This window comes from Lissotriton vulgaris, chromosome 11 (assembly GCF_964263255.1).
Source record: "Lissotriton vulgaris chromosome 11, aLisVul1.2, whole genome shotgun sequence".
NCBI classification, from domain to species: domain Eukaryota; kingdom Metazoa; phylum Chordata; class Amphibia; order Caudata; family Salamandridae; genus Lissotriton; species Lissotriton vulgaris.
The window spans coordinates 1,110,903,352-1,110,923,234 of record NC_141699.1 but is presented as its reverse complement, the minus strand read 5'-3'; the positions used below and the strand labels follow the sequence as shown (position 1 = coordinate 1,110,923,234).

The window sequence follows — 19,883 nt, the reverse complement described above, 5'->3', positions numbered from 1 at the left end:
AAAAAAAGCCAGAATGGGAGGCCGCTCCTTTCGAGTGATGGCAGCCAACAAATGGAATTCTCTCCCTATCAACATCAGACTAGCAGAGACTGAAACCATATTTAGGAAACTTCTAAAGACCCACCTGTATACCCTGTAGGTCCCTCCCACTTCTCCTGCTGCTCTCTCCACAGCGCGGGGACATGCCGGGACGGCGTCACCAGGCGCTTTACAAACCCCTTTATTATTATTATTATTATATGCTTTGTGGCGCTGCATGAAAGCGAGAGGGCAGGAATGCGCCACATTTAACATTGTACGGCGGATTCCTGTCCGTTCCTGGCACTGGGACATCTTCTGGCACAAAAATAAACCTCTGAGACTTTTTCCTCTTTCTATGTGGAATGCAAAATGCAGAATAAACATATTTCTCCTCATTACACGTCTGCGCTCTTTTTGTTGGGAACCACTGCCCGCGGTCCACGCTATATTCATTGGAACAGCAGCGACATTCGACACCGGATCCTGCATCCAGGGTCATTCCATTACCCCACCGAGTAGGTACTAGTTTCTTGGAAAATTCACAAGGGTTACCACAATTTTCTGATGGTAAGATGTTCCCCTTATTTAAGTCCTGATGAGACCTGTTCATTTTATTCTGGGTCGAAACGTCATCGAAAACTATAACAAGCAAACAACATGGCCCTGTTCTAAGGCCAATGGACGACCGCTGAACAGTGCCATGTGGGCACTTTGCGCACTATTTCGTGATCATTTGTGAACGTCATTTTGTATTCTTCTTCCTTTTATACATTAACGAATGCCATAATTGTTTACAGAAATCAGTGTTTTTTTTCGAAGTGACACCTCGGAGTGCCAGCACCATTGGTTTTTTTTAAAGTACTGTGAGTGAGCTGTCAGCTGACACAGGGGAGTGTGTGGGTTAAGGGGCTGCCACTGTGTGTGGGTTCTCACCTGATGGACTGGAGTGCGCGAACTGAGCGGTTGGCACTGTTTGTGGGTTGTCACCTGATGGAGTGGTGTGCAAGCTGAGGGGCTGGCACTGTGTGTGTTATCAGCTGCCAAGGGGGAGTGTGCAAGCAGGGGGTTGGCACTGTGTGGGTTGCCAGCTGACAGGAGGGAGTGTGCAAGCTGAGGGGTTGGCACTGTGTGGGTTATCAGCTGCCAAGGGGGAGTGTGCAAGCAGGGGGTTGGCACAGTCTGGCTTGTCAGCTGACAGGGGAGTGTGCAAGCTGAGGGGTTGGCACAGTCTGGCTTGTCAGCTGACAGGGGAGTGTGCAAGCTGAGGGGTTGGCACAGTCTGGCTTGTCAGCTGACAGGGGAGTGTGCAAGCTGAGGGGTTGGCATTGTGTTGGTTGCCAGCTGACAAGGGGGAGTGTGCAAGCTGAGGGGTTGGCACTGTGTGGGTTGCCAGCTGACAAGGGGGAGTGTGCAAGCTGAGGGGTTGGCACTGTGTGGGTTGTCAGCTGCCAAGGTGCAATGCTTAAGCTGAGGGGTTGGCACTGTTTGGGCTGTCAGCTGACAAGGGGGAGTGTGCAAGCTGAGGGGTTGGCACTGTGTGGGTTGTCAGCTGCCAAGGTGCAATGCTTAAGCTGAGGGTTTGGCACTGTTTGGGTTGTCAGCTGACAAGGGGGAGTGTGCAAGCTGAGGGGTTGGCACTGTGTGGGTTGTCAGCTGCCAAGGTGCAATGCTTAAGCTGAGGGGTTGGCACTGTTTGGGCTGTCAGCTGACAAGGGGGAGTGTGCAAGCTGAGGGGGTGGCACTGTGTGGGTTGCCAGCTGACACAGTGGAGTGTGCAAGCTGAGAGGTTGGCACTGTGTAGGTTTTCAGCTGACAAGAACTAGTGTGCAACTGAGGGGTTGGCACTGTGTGGGTTTTCAGCTGACAATGGGGAGTGTCCAAGCTGAGGGGTTGGCACTGTGTGGGTTGTCAGCTGACAAGGGGGAGTGTCCAAGCTGAGGGGTTGGCACTGTGTGGGTTGCCAGCTGACACAGGGAGTGTGCAAGCTGAGGGGTTGGCACTGTGTGGGTTGCCAGCTGACAAGGGGGAGTGTGCCAATGAGATTTTGAAGTATTTTAAATCAATTTCACCTTCCATAGTTCCTGGCTCTGGGCGGGTAACACCAATTAGTTGCGCTGCACTAAACCAAGGAAATGTCCTCAGCATGGTCCACTAAGACCCAGAACAGGAAATATCTACTTACCTTTGTAAAAGGTCACCTACAGAAGACGTGCATCACCACAGCAACCCCGCCCCCCCCCCCCTGCAGACGCGCTCATGGGGCACATCACAATTTAATTGTTATTTCATCAGAAAGCTGCTCGCCTTCCAAGGAGCCTGGCAACCCATGGGGGGCGGGGGGGGGGGGGGGGGGGGGTCACCAGAGTTAACAACGCACTCCAAGACCTTTATAAGGAAGGAACGTCTGCGGAGCGTTCCCTTGAGCACCCGGAGCGTTCCCTTGAGCACGGCTGCACTGCACATCTGCCCTGCAGCACTGAACACAGACTCAGGCACTGCCCCCTGAGAGGGAGCACACCTGCACTGAACATCTGTACTGCAGCACTGCACAGGAACCCAGGTACTGCACCCTGAGAGGGAGCACGGCTGCACTACACATCTTTGCTGCAGCACTGAACAGGGACCCAGGTACTGCACCCTGAGAGGGAGCACGGCTGCACCGCACCTCTGCCCTGCAGCACTGAACACAGACCCAGGTACTTCACCCTGAGAGGGAGCACGGCCAGCACAGCACCTCTGCACTGCAGCACTGAACAAGGACCCAGGTACTGCACCCTGAGAGAGAGCACGGCGGCACTGCACCTCTGCCCTGCAGCACTGAACACAGACCCAGATACAGCACCCTGAGAGGGAGCACAGCCAGCACAGCACCTCTGCACTGCAGCACTGAACAAGGACCCAGGTACTGCACCCTGAGAGGGAGCACGGCTGCACTGCACCTCTGCCCTGCAGCACTGAACACAGACCCAGGTACAGCACCCTGAGAGGGAGCACGCTGCACTGCACCTCTGTACTGCAGCACTGAACACAGACCCAGGTACTGACCTCGACAGAGAAGGCAGATTTGATGGGAGAAGACTGTGGACCGGACCACCACGCGCTACTGAACAGGGGGGAAGACAATGAGGTGGTGAGTTGAGCCCACTCCACTGCTTGCTTTAAATGTCTTGTGCAGACCCCAGTGATGGGGGGCATGGCGCCTGCTGATTGCACATCTTGTTGCACTAAAAGCACAAAAGAGGTGCATTAGTTGTTCAATTAAATGTATTGTAATTACATGTCTATAGTGCTTACTGCCCCGAGGTCCTTTATGCTGAGCAGCACACTGCTCTTTACTCAAGGTGTGTGGTAAATGCTGTGGTCAGTGGTTGATGCTGTGGTCAGTGGTTTATGCTGTGGTTAGTGGTTGATGCAGTTGTTAGTGTTTGATGCTGTGGTTAGTGTTTGATGCTGTGGTTAGTGTTTGATGCTGTGGTTAGTGGTTGATGCAGTGGTTAGTGTTTGATGCTGTGGATGCTGTGGTTAGTGTTTGATGCTGTGGTTAGTGTTTGATGCTGTGGTTAGTGTTTGATGCTGTGGTCAGTGGTTGATGCTGTGGTTAGTGGTTGATGCTGTGGTTCGTGTTTGATGCTGTGGTTAGTATTTGATGCTGTGGTTAGTGGTTAATGCTGTGGTCAGTGGTTTATGCTGTGGTCAGAGGTTTATGCTGTTGTCAGTGATTTATGCTGTGGTTAGTGGTTGATGCTGTGGTTCGTGTTTGATGCCGTGGTTGGGATTTGATGCTGTGGTTAGTGGTTGATGCTGTGGTCAGTGGTTTATGCTGTGGTCAGTGGTTTATGCTGTGGTCAGTGGTTGATGCTGTTGTGTCATTGTGCCTGACCCGGCGCGAGATTTCCGGACCAGGTCAGGCATGACAGGAACAGGAGGGACATGAGCAGAAGAGGAAAGGCACGGGGGGAGATATGGTGCAAAATTGAAGGAATAAGGACGTGTATTTTCCAACTGCTGCCTGGCTCGTCTTTTACATAGGGGACACGAATCCTGGCAACAAGGGTGGTATCGGAGCGACCCTCATCAAACTGCGTGCCCCAGAAGACGCGCCACATTGCCTGCCATGAAGCTGTGTGCGTCACCGACGACGCAAATGCCCACTACGCGGCAGACCGCGTTGGAGTCGAGTTCCTGCCATCCATACAGTTACAACTAACACCAGCAGCCATTTCAAGTTGCACCGACCCTTAGTGCCATGGCTTCATGGGGTAAGGCTCACCACCACGGCCTGCAGCCTGCACATGTCTGTCCTGCCCAACGGCCATTTTGAAGTCAGGCTCCATAGCATTGGAGAATCCCTGTCACCACTCTGGCGACCATCTTAAAGTCAGGCAAAAGAGAAAACCCCCATATTTCTATCAAGAAAAGGAATGCAAAGACTCTCCTGAGTGTCACCATTGCCAACTGCACCCTCACACTTACCAGAAGCCACTGGGACACACTACTGAATTGGGGAGAGCGAGTGGAGTCGTTTGCATGTCAACTTTCTACACTTCCAGACTCCTCACAGAATGCGCAACCAGGTCCAGAGCAAGTCGCGCAGCCAGGTCCAGTGTTGCTCCGGGGTATCGTTCCTGCGCACCCCCTGAACCACTGATGCAGACATCTGGAAACAGCATGGGTCCTAGATGGCAAAGTTGGTTGGAAGACTTTGAGGATTTCATGAAAGGATCGCAGGTCAACGACCCCAACCAACTACTAATTGCCATGCGCATTCTGGTGGGAAAAGACGTCGGCCAAATCAAAGAAGAATTACCACCGCCACATCTCCTTTATATCCAGATGTAAGAAAAGCACTAAACAGAAAGTTCCTCCATAAGCGAAACTTGGATTTGAATGCTACACCTTCAACTCAGCATCCCAAGGAAAGGTTGAAGCGATGGGTGATTTCATTACGCTCTTTAGATGCCTAGCTCGATACTGCAAATTCGATCATTTCAATATTGACGATGCTCTTCGCCTACAAATCATAGAAGGGTACCACTCTGAATCGCTGCGCCGTCACCTGCTAAAGAAACACTACTCCTTAGACGACATCGAAGAACTCACGCGAATAAATGATCAAGCTGAAGAACACGCAAAAAATATGGAAGTAGGCAAGACGGTGAAACATGAACAAGCTTTTCTATTACACTCTCAAGCAGATTAACGGTGCCAGTCGGAGCATCGGAAACCCTCGAAACCCACCAGCCGAACTTGCAGCGGAAACAAGAACAGCAACACTTGAAACAACCATTGCAGTGCTATTGCTGCGTCCAAGACTACCCCTACACAGGCTCATACCCGGCCATGGGACAACAGTGCCACCGCTGTAGGAAAGACAATCACTTCAAAACAGTGTGCCAAACTTATCGCAAGGAGTCTACGCCAGCCACCGAATCCCGGGACCTCGTCATCACGCAAGAGCAGTGTAAGAGAGGAAAAACCGATCCACTAGCTCGTCAAGATCCAGTTATCGAGCACGCGTCTCATATCGGTCCCGACGAACATCATCAAGGGAATCGTCAGCCCTCATTCCCATATCTCAAGACAGTGATGAATATATGTGCATGGTAACAGAGCATGACCGACTTAAGAAATACCCTAGGCTGCATATCCAACTGGGAAAGCACCCTGCAAAGTTTGTTTTAGACACTGGAGCATCACTCAATTACATCTGTACGACCGAGTATGAGAGGATGAATCCGAAACCTAAATTGCAGCCGGCCGCTGTGCGTGTTTACAAGTGGATGTCCAAAGATCAACTACCGTGACTGGGACGATTCGGCACATCGCTGACATACAAAGACCGAACAGTTCATGCGTAAATCCACATCCTAGAATGCCCAGAAGTAGCTGACTGTCTCCTCAGCTTACCGACAGTAGTGCGCTTGAAGCTACTGGAAATTCTGTACAAAGTTGACGATGCGCGCGACATCATCAGCAAATTCCCAAAATTATTCTCTGGACTGGGAAAGCAAACCCAGTTCAAAGTCCGACTACACATAAATGAACAAGTGACACCCATGACTCAACACCACCAGAAAGTAAATTTTCACCTCCAGCAAGAAGTGGATGAGGAACTGCAGGATCTACTGAGAGCAGACATCATAGAGAGGTCAACTGGACCCACCCCGTGGGAATCTCCAGTGGTGGTTGTACCCAAACGGGGAGAAGAGAACAAAGTGCACCTCTATGTGGACATGCGGGCCCCAAACACAGCCATTAAACGCGAGCGGCATTCGGGACCTCACATCAGGGACATGATCTCTCGTCTGAACGGAGCAAAGGTCTGCTCAAAATTAGACCTAAACAAGTGGTATCATCAGCTCAAACTCCACAAGAAATCCTGGTACATCACCACTTTCACCACACACCAAGGGCTCTTCAGGTACAAGCGCCTCAACTTTGGAATTTCCTCCGCGCAGAGATATTTCAAGAGGCGGTGCAGCGAGTCATCGAGCACATTCGAAACTCATTCAACTACAGTGATGACATCTTGACGTGTTCGGTGAAACTCGCAAGGAACAGGACAAGGCACTTGATGGCATATGCCATGCCCTTCTAAATGCCAACCTTACGCTCAACCGAGACAAGTGCGAGTTCCACAAGTCTACATCAAAATTCTACGGTCACATTTTCTCCAAAGATGGAATGCAACCCGATCCTGCAAAAATATCAGCACTATCTGACACGCCATAACCCCGGGTTGTCAGTGATGTCCGATCCTTCCTGGGCATGGATAGCTACAGTGCCCGATACATCAAGGACTATGCCACCATCAGCTATACCCTGCAAAGCTCACAAAACAAGGCCAACCCTTTCATTGGACAGCCAAGCGTGAGCAAGCCTTCACCCAAATCAAAACAGCAGTGAGTTCTGCCATCAACCTGGGGCACTTCAATCCCCGTAAGAACACAGAAATCACAGTTGACGCAGGCCCTGTAGGACTTGGAGCCATCCTAGCCCAATACGAGGATGACAGAGAACAGCGACACGTTGTGGCGCACCATAGTCGCAGCCTCACTGACACTGAGAGGGCCTTCTCACAGGCTGAAAAAGAGAGCCTGGCAGTTGTGTGGGTGTGCGAGCACTTCCATCTCTTCATCTCCGGGAAGCACTTCACATTAATCACTGATCATCAGGCCCTCGTTACAATCTTTGGCAATCCCGAGCGAAGATGCCACCACAGATTGAACGGTGGGGGATTTACCACCTAGAATACACGTACACCATTGTTCACAAACCAGGGAAGGCGGAGAACCCAGCAGATTACATATCGCATCATCCCCAGGTATCAACATGAACAAGATGCTCGCTGGCAGAAGAATATCTCCATTTTATCAATGATCAGGCAAGACCGCCCGCTGTCCTGCTAGAATCCATCATAGAAGCTACTCCTAAGGACACCACACTCCAAAACATTATACATTGTATCCGCACAAACTCGTTGAGACATCTGGAGAATGCCCCATATGACAAAACTGTTAACATGCAAGAACTCGTGTCATTCTGACATGTCAAAGATGACCTCACAATTAGCGCTAACAGACTGTTATTAAGAGAAAGGCAAATTGTCACCCCCCAACAACTGAGACAAGGAACTGTCAACCTAGTGCATGAAGGACACTGAGGCATGATGGCAACGAAGAAAGTGCTACGAGAGCGGGTCTGGTTCTAGTGCCTTGACCAACTGGCGGAAACCACACTCCAAGACTGCCCTCAATGCCAACTAGTAGGGCGTGAAGAACAGCACCCCGCTTCAAATGTCTGATCTCTCCAACAGCGAATGGGAACAAGTGGCTATCGACTTCTTTGGTCCATTGTAGTCTGGGACATATATTATTGTTAGAAGTGGAGAAGTGTGACTCACTGGTTAGAGGTGGCAGACCCTGAAGCAGAGATCAGGCCCGGGACCAGGGTTCAATTCCCGACGCAGCAGGGTCTAGGATCAATGTCCGCGGACTCGATAATTCTCGCTTCGGCGCCTTCTCTAATCATGGGCCCCACGCAGCAACTCTGGGCAATAGCTTGCTTAATCTCCACAACAGCCCCACCAGCGCTGGGATGCCTGGCTCCGCCTCTCACAGGGAGAGCCATGAAGGGTTCCACAGCCTAGGCGCCGAGATACCCTCATGGGTGATTCAGCGCTATATAAATCAATAACTATAACTATCAATAACTATATCATGGATGAGTACTTCAGATTCCCCATTGCACAACAAGTCTCATCCACAAGAGCAGGCGCTGTTATACCTATCATTGACAAAGCATTTGCTGTCTGGGCAAGGCCCACAGTAATGAAAACGGATAATGGCCCACCATTCAATGGACATGATTTTGCAGAAATCGCAAGACACCTAAACTTTAGACACAGGACGATCACACCCATGTGGCCTCAAGCCAATGGGATGGTCGAAAGATTCATGGCCACTGTAAATAAAAGTATACAACAAGCCAAACTGACCCAACATGATGTCCAACCAGCACTCAGCGAAGTACTACGAGCATACTGAACCACGCCAAATAGCACCACTAACTAGTGTCCAGCTACTTTGGTGCTCGGAAGAACTCCCCGTACCAGAATACCAGCAGCAGATATCACCATACGGTCCAGGTCACCGACCTCGGATCACAAGACACTAGTGAGTCTTGACAAGGACTAAAAGCAAAAATGAAAGAGCACGCAGACAGTCGTAGACACTCTAAGGTATCTGACATTCAAGAAGGCGAATGGGTGCTAGTCAGGCAAGAACAAAGGCAAAAGCTGACAGTCGCTATTGCGCCCAACCACTACAAGTGATGAGACAGAAAGGAACCATGATTACCCCCGCCTCTGAGACCAAGAGAACCACTTGAAATGTGCCACACTTCAAGAAATGCAATCCTGCAGTATACACCCGAATGGAAGACCCAGAATGTGGCATGGACAAATCAAGCAGAGAAGATGAAGACCAAGAAGGACCTGAAATCGCAGCTAGTCCGAGAGAGCCAAGAGAGGAGCGCCCCTCTCACCGACCACAGAGGTCTATCAGGAGACCTAACCGGCTTATTGAAGAACTCTGAGCAAGTAAGCATTCAACATTCAAAAAAGGGGGGTAGATGTAGTGTCGGTGTGTTTGACCCGGCGTGGGATTTCCGGACCAGGTCAGGCATGACAGGAACAGGAAGGGTGGGAGTTGAAGAGGAAAGGCGCGGGGGTAGATACAGTGCAAGATTGAATGAATAAAGACATGCATTCCCCAACTGCTGTCTGGCTCATCTTTTACATAGGGGACACGAAAGATACTGTAGTTAGTGGTTGATGCTGTGGTTAGTGTTTCATGCTTTGGTTAGTAGTTGATGTTGTGGTCACTGCCCTTGTTTTTGGTCCATGGAACAGGAAAAGGCATAATCATAATCATAGGACCCGGGGGGGGGGGAAACAACCCCGGAAATCCTACCTCCATTGTATCAGAAAGTCCCAAAAGACAAGCTTTTTCCTACTGCAAGATCTGGCCAAGTCCACCCTAGAAACTTCATATAGGGACGTCAGCCAACCCGCATATGTTGGAGGTATTGCGTCAACCCAGAACCTACAAATCTGTCTTCTTGCCAGGACAATTGCGTAGAAAAGAAAAGATCTAGCATGCCCTGAGATATTTTCATCAGTACCAAAGATGATCAGGGGAAGAGTAATGCTCAGTTTGATGTTAAGAATAGAGCACAGGGCATCCTTCACTTCCCCCAAAAGAGACTGATGGCGGGACAATCTTTAAACATGTGCACATCCGAAGCTTCGGGCAGGTCACATTTGTTGCATTTCTTTCCCGGCTGGAATTTTGCTAGCTTTTGGGGAGAGAGATATGCTCGATGTGATGTAAACAGGTGGTTTCGCCTCAACCATGTTGGTTTCACGAGCTTATATGAAAGCCTGGAAGAATCCAGCCACTTCTGCTCACATTGGACACCCACCTCCCTTCCCCATAACTCTTCTGGGAGTTTAAAGTCTCCATCTATCTCTTCCATAATCGCCCAATACCAGCAAGAGACCTCCTTACCTCCCCCGGGCCTTGTCACCAATAGATTTTCCAGGTTGCAAAATTTACCCTGGGGGACCCCCTTCCTACTTAATGCTGAGCCCAGCTAGTCAGTTGCATGTATTTAGAGCTTGGGAATACAGGCCCAACTCTTTCCCGCTACTCCTCCCAAGATGCCATTGAGCTTCCTGCCAGCAAGTCTCCCCATTTCAAGATTTCGGCATCCTTTACTGGGCACGCCAATTTGTCTTTAAGACAAGATGGAGTGCCCGGCAAGTCCCACAGACAAGCTAAGTTGGAAAAATAACCAAGCGCTATATGTTTCCTAATTGCGGTCCAACTTCTGGCCAGTGATTGAAGCATTTTTAATTTTACTTTTAAAAAAAATTTCTGGTCCCCGAACTTGAAAAGAAAGCCGTCAGATGGAATATCGGCACCTTCTAGCATGGCTCTAAACATCTTTCCCCTAGAGCTGTCTGATGGTGTTTTTAGCAGCATTCTAGAGTAAGATAGCTGAAACTCCCAAGCGTAGTATTGCAGGTCTGGAAGCATTAGGCCTCCCTTCTCCCTCCTTCTCCTCAGCTTCTTCCAAGCCAACCTAGTGGCTCCATACCTCCAAATAAAGGAATTTATCTCTTGTTGGCATTTAGCTATTTGCTTAATATCAAAAGCCATCGGGATGGAGCTAAACAGAAAGGTGTATTTAGGCAGGATAGATTTTTTTACTAAATTAGTCCTCCCAAAGATGGATAAAGGGAGGTGATTCCATACTTTTAGCTGTTTCTGACAATCTTTATGTAATCGCTCCAAATTATGAGCAGCCGTCTTGCTGACATCTTGAATGATTCTAATGCCAAGATAGCGCATGGAGGTCGCAACCGCCAAATGCGTGCTTGTAGTGTTCCAGGCCATGATTTCCGTTTTATTAGCATTTATCTCGTATCCGGAAACCTTGCCAAACTCCTCTGCCCTCTTAATCACCGTGGGAAAGGCCAGGTCTAAGTCAGATGTCATTGTAAGAATATCATCTGCAAATAGAGCTACCCGCTTATCCCACCCTCCAAAGCTAAATGATGGTATATTAGCCTCCTCTCTAAAAATCTGAGCGAAGGGCTCAATATAGAGGTCAAAAAGAAGGGGGGAGAGCGGGCAGCCCTGCCTTGTACCCCTTGAAATTTCGAAGGGCTCTGTCAAGGAGTTATTGACAGAAAGCCTGGCAGTCGGAGCTTTGTATATAAGGGATATCATGTGCCAAAAATTATCAGGCAGGTTGAACTTCTTCATAACCGTGGCCAGATAGGCCCAATTGACCCTATCAAAGGCCTTGGTCACATCCAGCGTTAAGGCAGCCAAAGGGAGAGAGAAGGTAGTAGCGATATCGATAGCCCCAATTAAATCTTGCGTAAGGTCTGCTAGGTGTACGCCTTTTATAAAGCCCTTTTGATCTTCGTGTATAATCGAGCTCACCACTGCCCCCAACCTAACAGCCATAATAGCAGCGAAGATTTTATAATCGCTGTTAAGGAGCGAGATTGGTCGGTAAGACCCACATTCTTTCAAATCTTTCCCTGGCTTAGGTATTAGGACCAACGTTGCATCGTTCCAGGACTTAGGAGGATCCATTCCCTCCAGGAAAATGCTATTAAAAACCATAGCCAAGACTGGGGCGATCTCCACACTAAGGGCCCTATACAGTTCGCCTGGTAAACCTTCGGGCCGGCTGCCTTCCCACGCTTTACAAGCCCCAATACCTTGCCGATCTCTTCAACAGAGATCTCTCCCTCTAAAGTCCTGCTTTGATCTAGTGAAAGCTTTGGAGCGTAAATTGAGTCTAGCCAGGCATCCCTTGCTACCTTATCCCCGCACGAATCTTCCTTGTAGATGGCCTGAAAAAAGTCCTGGAACGCACCTCCTATTTCCACTTTTGTGAGCCGAGGAGCTGCTTCCCCCTCCACCCTAATCTCTGTAATTTCGTGCCTGGCCAGCTTTGGTTTTCCAGGCGAGAATTTTTCCAGCCCCCTCACCAAACTCGAAATGAGAGTTTCTACTCGCCTCCCACCTTCTAGCAACCCTTGTCTGTAATAGATTTTCAAGTTGGGATTTTAATAAGCATAATCTTTCCTGATCCGCACGTGAACCTATATGGGTGTCCAAGTAGTTCTCAATACCTTTCATTTCTTCCTCCAAGTTCTCAATACTTTCCCTATACTTCTTTCTTCTATACGAGGATCGACTTGTAATACAACCTCTCCAAAAAGCTTTCAAGGCAACAGTGGGAACCACAGCTGTATCTAAATTAGCCTCCAGAAAATACTGGGGGTCTGATCTAAGAAAGATGACCTCATCCTCTTCTAGTAAAATAGAGCAATCAAAAGTCCAGGAGGTGTAAGTTTGTTGGTGGCCTGATTTTAATATGCATGAGATGGCCGAATGGTCAGAAAGATGAGAGGGGAGAAAGGAAATGTCTATCAGTAGGTCCTTGAGACTATAGCTGAATAGAACGTAGTCGATCCTTGACAGATGTTCATATTTGAAGTTTCGGAAAGAGACACCCAGCTTCGCCCCTGCCCTTTCTCTCCAAATATCTGCGAGGCCTAGTTGTGTCATTATAATTAGAAGGTCTTGCCTAGATTTAGAGAAAACACAGGCCCTAGAGTTAGCAGATTTGTCCAATTTTGGGTTCAGCATGATATTAAAATCACCGGCCCAAATTACAGGATCATGAAAGGCTACTAGGTGGTCGCGTATATTGTTCATATAAGAGGCATCATCCTGATTTGGGCCGTAATAACCAACCAGGGTATATGGAAGGCCATCCAGCACAACCCTTAAAATTAGCCATCTGCCGCTCTTGTCTTCCCTATACGCCACAATTTGCGTTTTGGCCTGCTTTTTAAAGTAAATAGAACCCCCCTGATATTTGCCGATTGGTCTGTACCCAAAAAGAGTCTATCCATTTTTCTATTTTTAGAATTTCTACTGTTTCAGATTTGAGGAGGTGTGACTCCTGAATGACAATAACCTGCGCCGGGGAATCTCTCAAATATTGGAAAATCTTTGCTCTTCTGCCCCTAGTGTGCAGTCCATTGACATTCCAGGATAAAAATTGTGTCTGCATCATTCCATCATTCCGTCACATCCCCCCTACTGCCCCTCACTGCCCCATCCTTATTCACTGAGGCTCTAATATCATATATTCCTTTATTGCTTTTGAAGCAAAACACTAAGGTTTTCAGTCGGTGGACAGATCCATTCAAGTTACAGTAATACGAGGGCTCAGACTCATGAGGATTTTTAACATTTTTACCCCTGCCACCCTGTGTGGCACCCCCCCCCCCCTAGAAAACCCCTCCCTACCTTCACTGGACTGATGTACACCAGTATTGCACCCTCTAGCCTCTCCCCCTCCACCTCTCCCCCTTCTGCTGCCAAAACTGCAACACAAGTAGTGCCTAGCTAGAGCCGTTTATTTTTTCCCCTAAATCCCAACAGTACCCTTTTACCATTTCCCCTACTTCCTTATATTTATTTCTATTTAATTTCATGTTAATTTTATAATTTTTTCTTACTCATAACCCTTTTTTTTTCCTTTTAACCTCCCTTTTTATTGTTGATGAGGCCATTTTTTATTATGAAGTGCTGGGACTTTACTGTTAAGCCATGTTTTTTGTGTGTTTTTTTAATGCTTTTCAACTCTCTCACCTAGCAAGGAGTGTCAACTCATACCCCCTTAGGACTTCCCCCCGTGTGAGATCCCTTAACGATTCAAGCATCTCATCAGCCTCAAAAGGAGATCTAAGGTTAAGCATCTTATTATTACACATAACTCGCAGGAAGGCAGGAAACCTCAACTGCACTGTCGCACCCAAGACTCTAAATTTTTCCATCCTCTGCCCTAACTCCCACTGGTGATCCAGGGTGGTCTTAGACAGATCCGAGATGATATCAAACAAAAAAACGGTATGCAACTGTTACCACGGATTTTTTACAACGCATACCATTACAACGGATACTATTACAACGCAGGTCATTTTACAACGGATAACTTTACATCGCATTACACTACAACGCACATTCTATTACAACGCATACCATTACATCGTAAGTATAATTATAGGTAAGTTTATCTTTTTTTATATACATTGGGTTTTGGGGTACAGGGTTATTTTTAGGTTTTAGGGTTGGGTTTGGTTTTTGGGGTACAGGGGTATTTTTAGGTTTTAGGGCTGGGCTTGGGTTTTGGGGTACAGGGGTATTTTTAGGTTTTAGGGCTGGGTTTGGGTTTTAGGGTACAGGGGTATTTTTAGGTTTTAGGGCTGGGTTTGGGTTTTGGGGTACAGGGGTATTTTTAGGTTTTAGGGCTGGGTTTGGGTTTGGGGGTACAGGGGTATTTTTAGGTTTTAGGGCTGGGTTTGGGTTTTGGGGTACAGGGGTATTTTTAGGTTTTAGGGTTGGGTTTGGGTTTTGGGGTACAGGGGTATTTTTAGTTTTTAGGGCTGGGTTTGGGTTTTGGGGTGCAGGGGTATTTTTAGGTTTTAGGGCTGGGTTTGGGTTATGGGGTACAGGGTTATTTTTAGGTTTTAGGGCTGGGTTTGGATTTTGGGGTACAGGGGTATTTTTAGGTTTTAGGGTTGGGTTTGGGTTTTGGGGTACAGGGATATTTTTAGGTTTTAGGGCTGGGTTTGGGTTTTGGGGTACAGGGGTATTTTTAGGTTTTAGGGTTGGGTTTGGGTTTTGGGGTACAGGGGTATTTTTAGGTTTTAGGGCTGGGTTTGGGTTTTGGGGTACAGGGGTATTTTTAGGTTTTAGGGCTGGGTTTGGGTTTTGGGGTACAGGGGTATTTTTAGGTTTTAGGGCTGGGTTTGGGTTTTGGGGTACAGGGGTATTTTTAGGTTTTAGGGTTGGGTTTGGGTTTTGGGGTACAGGGGTATTTTTAGGCTTTAGGGTTGGGTTTGGGTTTTGGGGTACAGGGGTATTTTTAGGTTTTAGGGTTGGGATTGGGTTTTGGGGTAGAGGGGTATTTTTAGGTTTTAGGGTTGGGTTTGGGTTTTGGGGTACAGGGGTATTTTTAGGTTTTAGGGTTGGGATTGGGTTTTGGGGTAGAGGGGTATTTTTAACCTATTTTAACAAATAATAAAATTAAAATTAATTTAAATAATAATTTTATTTAAAAAATATATTACAAATAATTAAATTTAATAATACATTAATAAATATTTACATTATATTTTAAAATTATTTATTATTATTATATACTTACCTATACTTACGTTGTAATGGTATGCGTTGTAATACTATCTGCGTTGTAGTGTTTTGCGTTGTAAAGGTATCCGTTGTAAAATGACTTGCGTTGTAAAAAATCCGTTGTAATGGTATGCGTGCTAAAAGTACGCGTTGTAACATCATATATCCCCAAAAAATGGACCTTTTAACGTCTTAGCCTTTAGGGCTAACTTTAGGATTTTTTCCTTAAGTGCGTAGGTAAGAAAATGAACCAGAATTTTTCTGGGCTTAGCCTCACCCGGCTTTAGACGAAATGGGTCTCTGTGAATTCTTTGGATATCTTTCTCCAGAATGTCCAGTGTCTCTTCCATATTTAGTGAATCCTTTAATAAGCCCATGACAAAAGACCTGATGTTGCTCCCCTCTTTTTCTTCAGGAACCTTCAGGAGTCGAAGATAGTTTCTTCTTGAGAAGTTCTCCAAGGACTCAACCCTCTCGCGCATCGCGTCTCCTTCTCTTTCCAGAGTTTGGATTTTTAATTCGGCAGATCCTAAATTAGCATTCAGCTCCTCCTCAGATCCTTCAAGTGACTCTGGCTGTTCATTCAGACGATCTACTTTCCTTTCCAGGAAGTCAGAGGGGGCCCTAATCTCAGATTGGTTCTCCGCAGAGACCCTAAACCCCTTCCTTATGTCTGTCTTCAAGGAGGTTAGCAAAGCCTCAATCGAGGAACAGGCTGATTCCCCCCCGACCCACCCCCTCAGCCCCACTCGCTTCTGATGGTTCAGGGATTGTTAGTTCAGTCCGGACAGGTTTTGGAATCACCTCTGCATCCAGAGGTACTATAGTATCAGGAGCCTGAATATCTTGTACAGGCTGAAGGCTAGCCGAATCAACCGACTTAACTGACTCAGCTAACTCAACTGCCTCCACCATTTGGGCCACTCTGTCTACCGTATCTACGGGAAGACCCGTACTAACCAAAAATGAGGCTGACATAAAGGAGGCTTTGATCGTGGGAAGCTGCCTGCTTAATTCTAAGTGCCCAAAATAATTTTCTCGGGCAGAGGGGTCACCTTGATGAGACTGGTGAATATTCAAGACCTGGGGGAGTACTTTAAAAAATGAGCGCAAGGAAGGGGTAATGCAAGATATTTTAATGTCTCCTTGCCCCTTCTTAGCAGCTGCTCTTTGAGGTTTATTTAACTCAACAGCGCTCCTCCCCTTCTCCTGGGGCGTCCGCCTTGAGCTGTTATTCTTGACGGCAGCGGCTGACTCAATTGCAGCTTCTGCCCCCCTTGCTGTGCCCCCTTTCGAGATTTCGCTCCCACACTCAGCCGCCAAAGCTTGAGAACAATGGCTCCTCTTACTGCCCCTGCCCCTACCTCGTTTGGATTTACTTTTTACAGTTTTCTTGTTTTTATTCATGTCGGGGCTCTTAAATTTATTTAGCGTGCACTCGACTCCTGTATCAGACTCGGCCCAGCCTGTCCCACACACACCGTTACTCATAGAAGCTTCAGCCTCACCAGCCTCAGCAAGCCTCAGCAAGCCCCGCAACTGTCTCCTTCTGACTTCCTTCCACATTAGCTGTAGCGGGCTCTTCCACGGCCGGAGATACTGGAAATCCTGAAAATGCTACAGGAGCAGAGGGAGCCCGGGAAACAACGGCCGCAGGGAAAAAATCACATATGCTTGGTGTTCCCCCAGGCTTACCTCGATCCCCGCCAACACTACTGCTACCAGGATTCCCCCGGAGGAGGCCTCGGGCCGCCGCTCTGCAGTCACGCCTCAGCTCCGCGGCTGCACACTCTCAACGCCACGGCAGGGAGAGACCGTGAACGCGGACTGGGGCAAAAGCCTGAACCTGATACGTCCCCCTGAGGCACATCCGCGGGCAGACCGGAGCACAACAAGGTATTTATTATAGTTCTAATAAGACACCACTTTCTCCACGCATCATTCGTCTAGCGAGGCAGCACCTCGGGGGAGAAAGGTAGAGGGTTCCGACGAGGGCGCGTGCTGCCGCTCAGCACACCGGCGCCATGTTTTCCATTTTATAGGAATTATGTAGAGTGGGATTATGTGTTATGGAGAGTAATTATGTGGTATGGTAGTCTGTGTGGAGGAGTGGTAATGTCGGGTTTAGTCTTCCTAGTTTTCATAGAAGCTAAACTATGAATTCAATGAGTCAAAAAATGAAAGAATCACTGAGGAGCTCTTGTAGACCTAGTCAAAGGTATGAGCAGGGCCACTGGAATTATGTGACTGTTTGGCTGCACCGACTTTCGCGCAAATATACGTTTTCAGCATTAGCCACATAACTCATCATCTGCTCCCTAATCTGTAGATTTGAACAAAAAAAGCCTTGTTTCTAGCTCAAACGGCTCAAACGTTACCAAAAATGCAGCGACAACTGTTACAGCGTGTGTGTTGGAAGGCCCTTTGCAAACATAGAACGGTTACCTGCTACTCATTGCTAAATGTGAATGTTAAATTGCTACTAATGGTGTGCAAGCCACTCTTGCTTCCTTCTGCGCCTCTCTTGCCTCTTTCTGCATTTCTGTTGCTTCTTTCTACACATTTCTTTCTTTTTCTGCACTTCTGTTGCCTCTTTCTGCAAATCTCTTCTACGTTATCTCTCTTGCCTCTTTCTGCATGTCTGTTGCCTCTTTCTGCACCTAATTTGCTTCTTTCTGTACCCTTTTGCCTCTTTCTGCACCCTTCTTCCCTCTTTCTGCACCTCTCTTGCCTTTTCCTGTACCCCTCTTATGTCTTTCTGTACCTTTTTTGCTTCTTTCTGAACCTCTGTATCTTCTTTCTCCACTTTTTTTGTTTCTTTCTGCACTTGATTTACTTCTTTCTTTACTCCTCTTGCCTCTCTCTCCACTTCTCTTCCCTCTTTCTGCACTTCTGTTACTTATTTCTGCACTTATCTTGCTTCTTTACGCACCTCACTTGCCTCTTTGTGTACCCTCCTACCTTTTTCTGCACACCTCTTGCCGCTTTTTGCATCTCTGTTGTTTCTTTCTGCACTGTTCTTGCTTCTTTCTGCACCTTACTTGCCTCTCTCTGCACTTCTGTAGCTTCTTTCTACAACTTTGTTGCTTCTTTCAGCAATTCTCTGGCCTCCTTCTTCACTTCTCTACTTTCTTTCTGCACCCTTCCTTCCTCTTTATGTAACTCTCTTGCCTCTTTGTGCACCTCTCCAACCTCTTTCTGCACTCTTCTTGCGTCATTTTGCACCTCTGTTGGTTCTTTTCTGGGCTTGTATTAAGTTTTGGTGGGCCCTAGTGCATTTACCATCAAACCATCTTTCCCCTGGGTTAGGCCTGGGCTTACTTAAAACGGTTAGGTCAGTTGCAACCTGGCCACAAATAACTTCAAAGGCTCTAATGACCTTGTCCTTTGAAGTGGAATAATCCATGCACTTTGCAATGTCGCTTTTAGCCTTCATACATAAATTAACAAAGAAAGATTCAGGGACTTTCTTAGTCCATTTTAGCCACCTCCCTTGGTCTCTGATTACCACAGGATTAATACCCCAATCCTTACCTGGGAAACACAAGAGATCCATATCTTTATCGAACTCCAGAATGACTGGGTTATGATCACTAAAGGGAGACAGCCTCGCATTATAAAATACTACAAACCCTAGCATTGAGGGGGACAGACATATATAATCAATAATAGCCTCCCTACCCCTGGCCTTAAAAGTTGATACCCCCTTGCTTGGGTCATAAAAACCTGGTTCGTAAAGATCAGCTCCCAACAGTAGATCCTCCAGATCCTCCCCCTTAGGTGTAAGCTCAAAATGGGGTAGCGATGAATAATCTGGACCAAAGGTGTCGTCCATTCGGCAGTTCAAGTCACATAGGTGAACATTAAAATCGGAAAAAAAATTGCCCATAAGTATGGTATAATAAAAAGTGGTTTGCTGTTATCTATACACGTTTAAAAAAACATTTCAAATAAGTAAGATGTTCATTTCTGGAATCACATTCCCCAGAATTATAATAGTTAATTAACAATATTTTAGGGTGATTAGGAGTACTTAATTCTGGCATCAAACAGTTATGAGAGGTTACCTCCAACAGCTTTACAATCCCGCTCATCGTTAGGGAAAAAAGGAGCATAAGCCTCCCTTGGCTCTTCCTGCCGGAGTAGGTAGAGCAGGCGAACAATATGATTTAAATCCATCCAACCAGAAAGTGCTCTCCCTCTCCCAGGTCTCCTTGAGCGCAATAATGTCATATTTTTTAATAAACTTAAGCCAACTCAAATCGTCCCTTTTTAATCTGAGCCCCACTATGTTCCAGCTAATGATATTATAGCTAGGAGCAATGTCAATATCAGTAATTTGGGGATTATGACTAGATTCCAAAGAGTAGTCATAGGAAGTCTCTAGTCAATCATTCTCATCTAGCTGGGACAATGGGGAGAACCTGTTAGATAGAGCTAAACCCACCCCTACATGACCTGTCTGTGTATGAAGGGTTTGTGGAGAAGATATGTCTCTGTCACAGGGAGTTTCAAGTTGAGGTTTGAGAGCATTATGTTCTCCAGGGCTTTGTAAAGTCTGATGAGGCC

The 19,883-nt window shown here is 47.3% G+C and overlaps 1 protein-coding gene across 1 annotated transcript in view; it reads left to right on the top strand.

Moving 5' to 3' along the window:
• Nucleotides 1-3,008: 3,008 nt before the first annotated feature.
• The window catches only part of LOC147684259 (putative cation-transporting ATPase 13A4), a 202,679-nt gene continuing 185,804 nt past the window's right edge, over nucleotides 3,009-19,883 (top strand). The window contains exon 1 of the mRNA XM_086944656.1: nucleotides 3,009-3,151. Coding sequence (XP_086800782.1) covers nucleotides 3,089-3,151 — 63 coding nt within the window. The 5' untranslated portion in view covers nucleotides 3,009-3,088. The remainder of the gene's footprint in view (nucleotides 3,152-19,883) is intronic.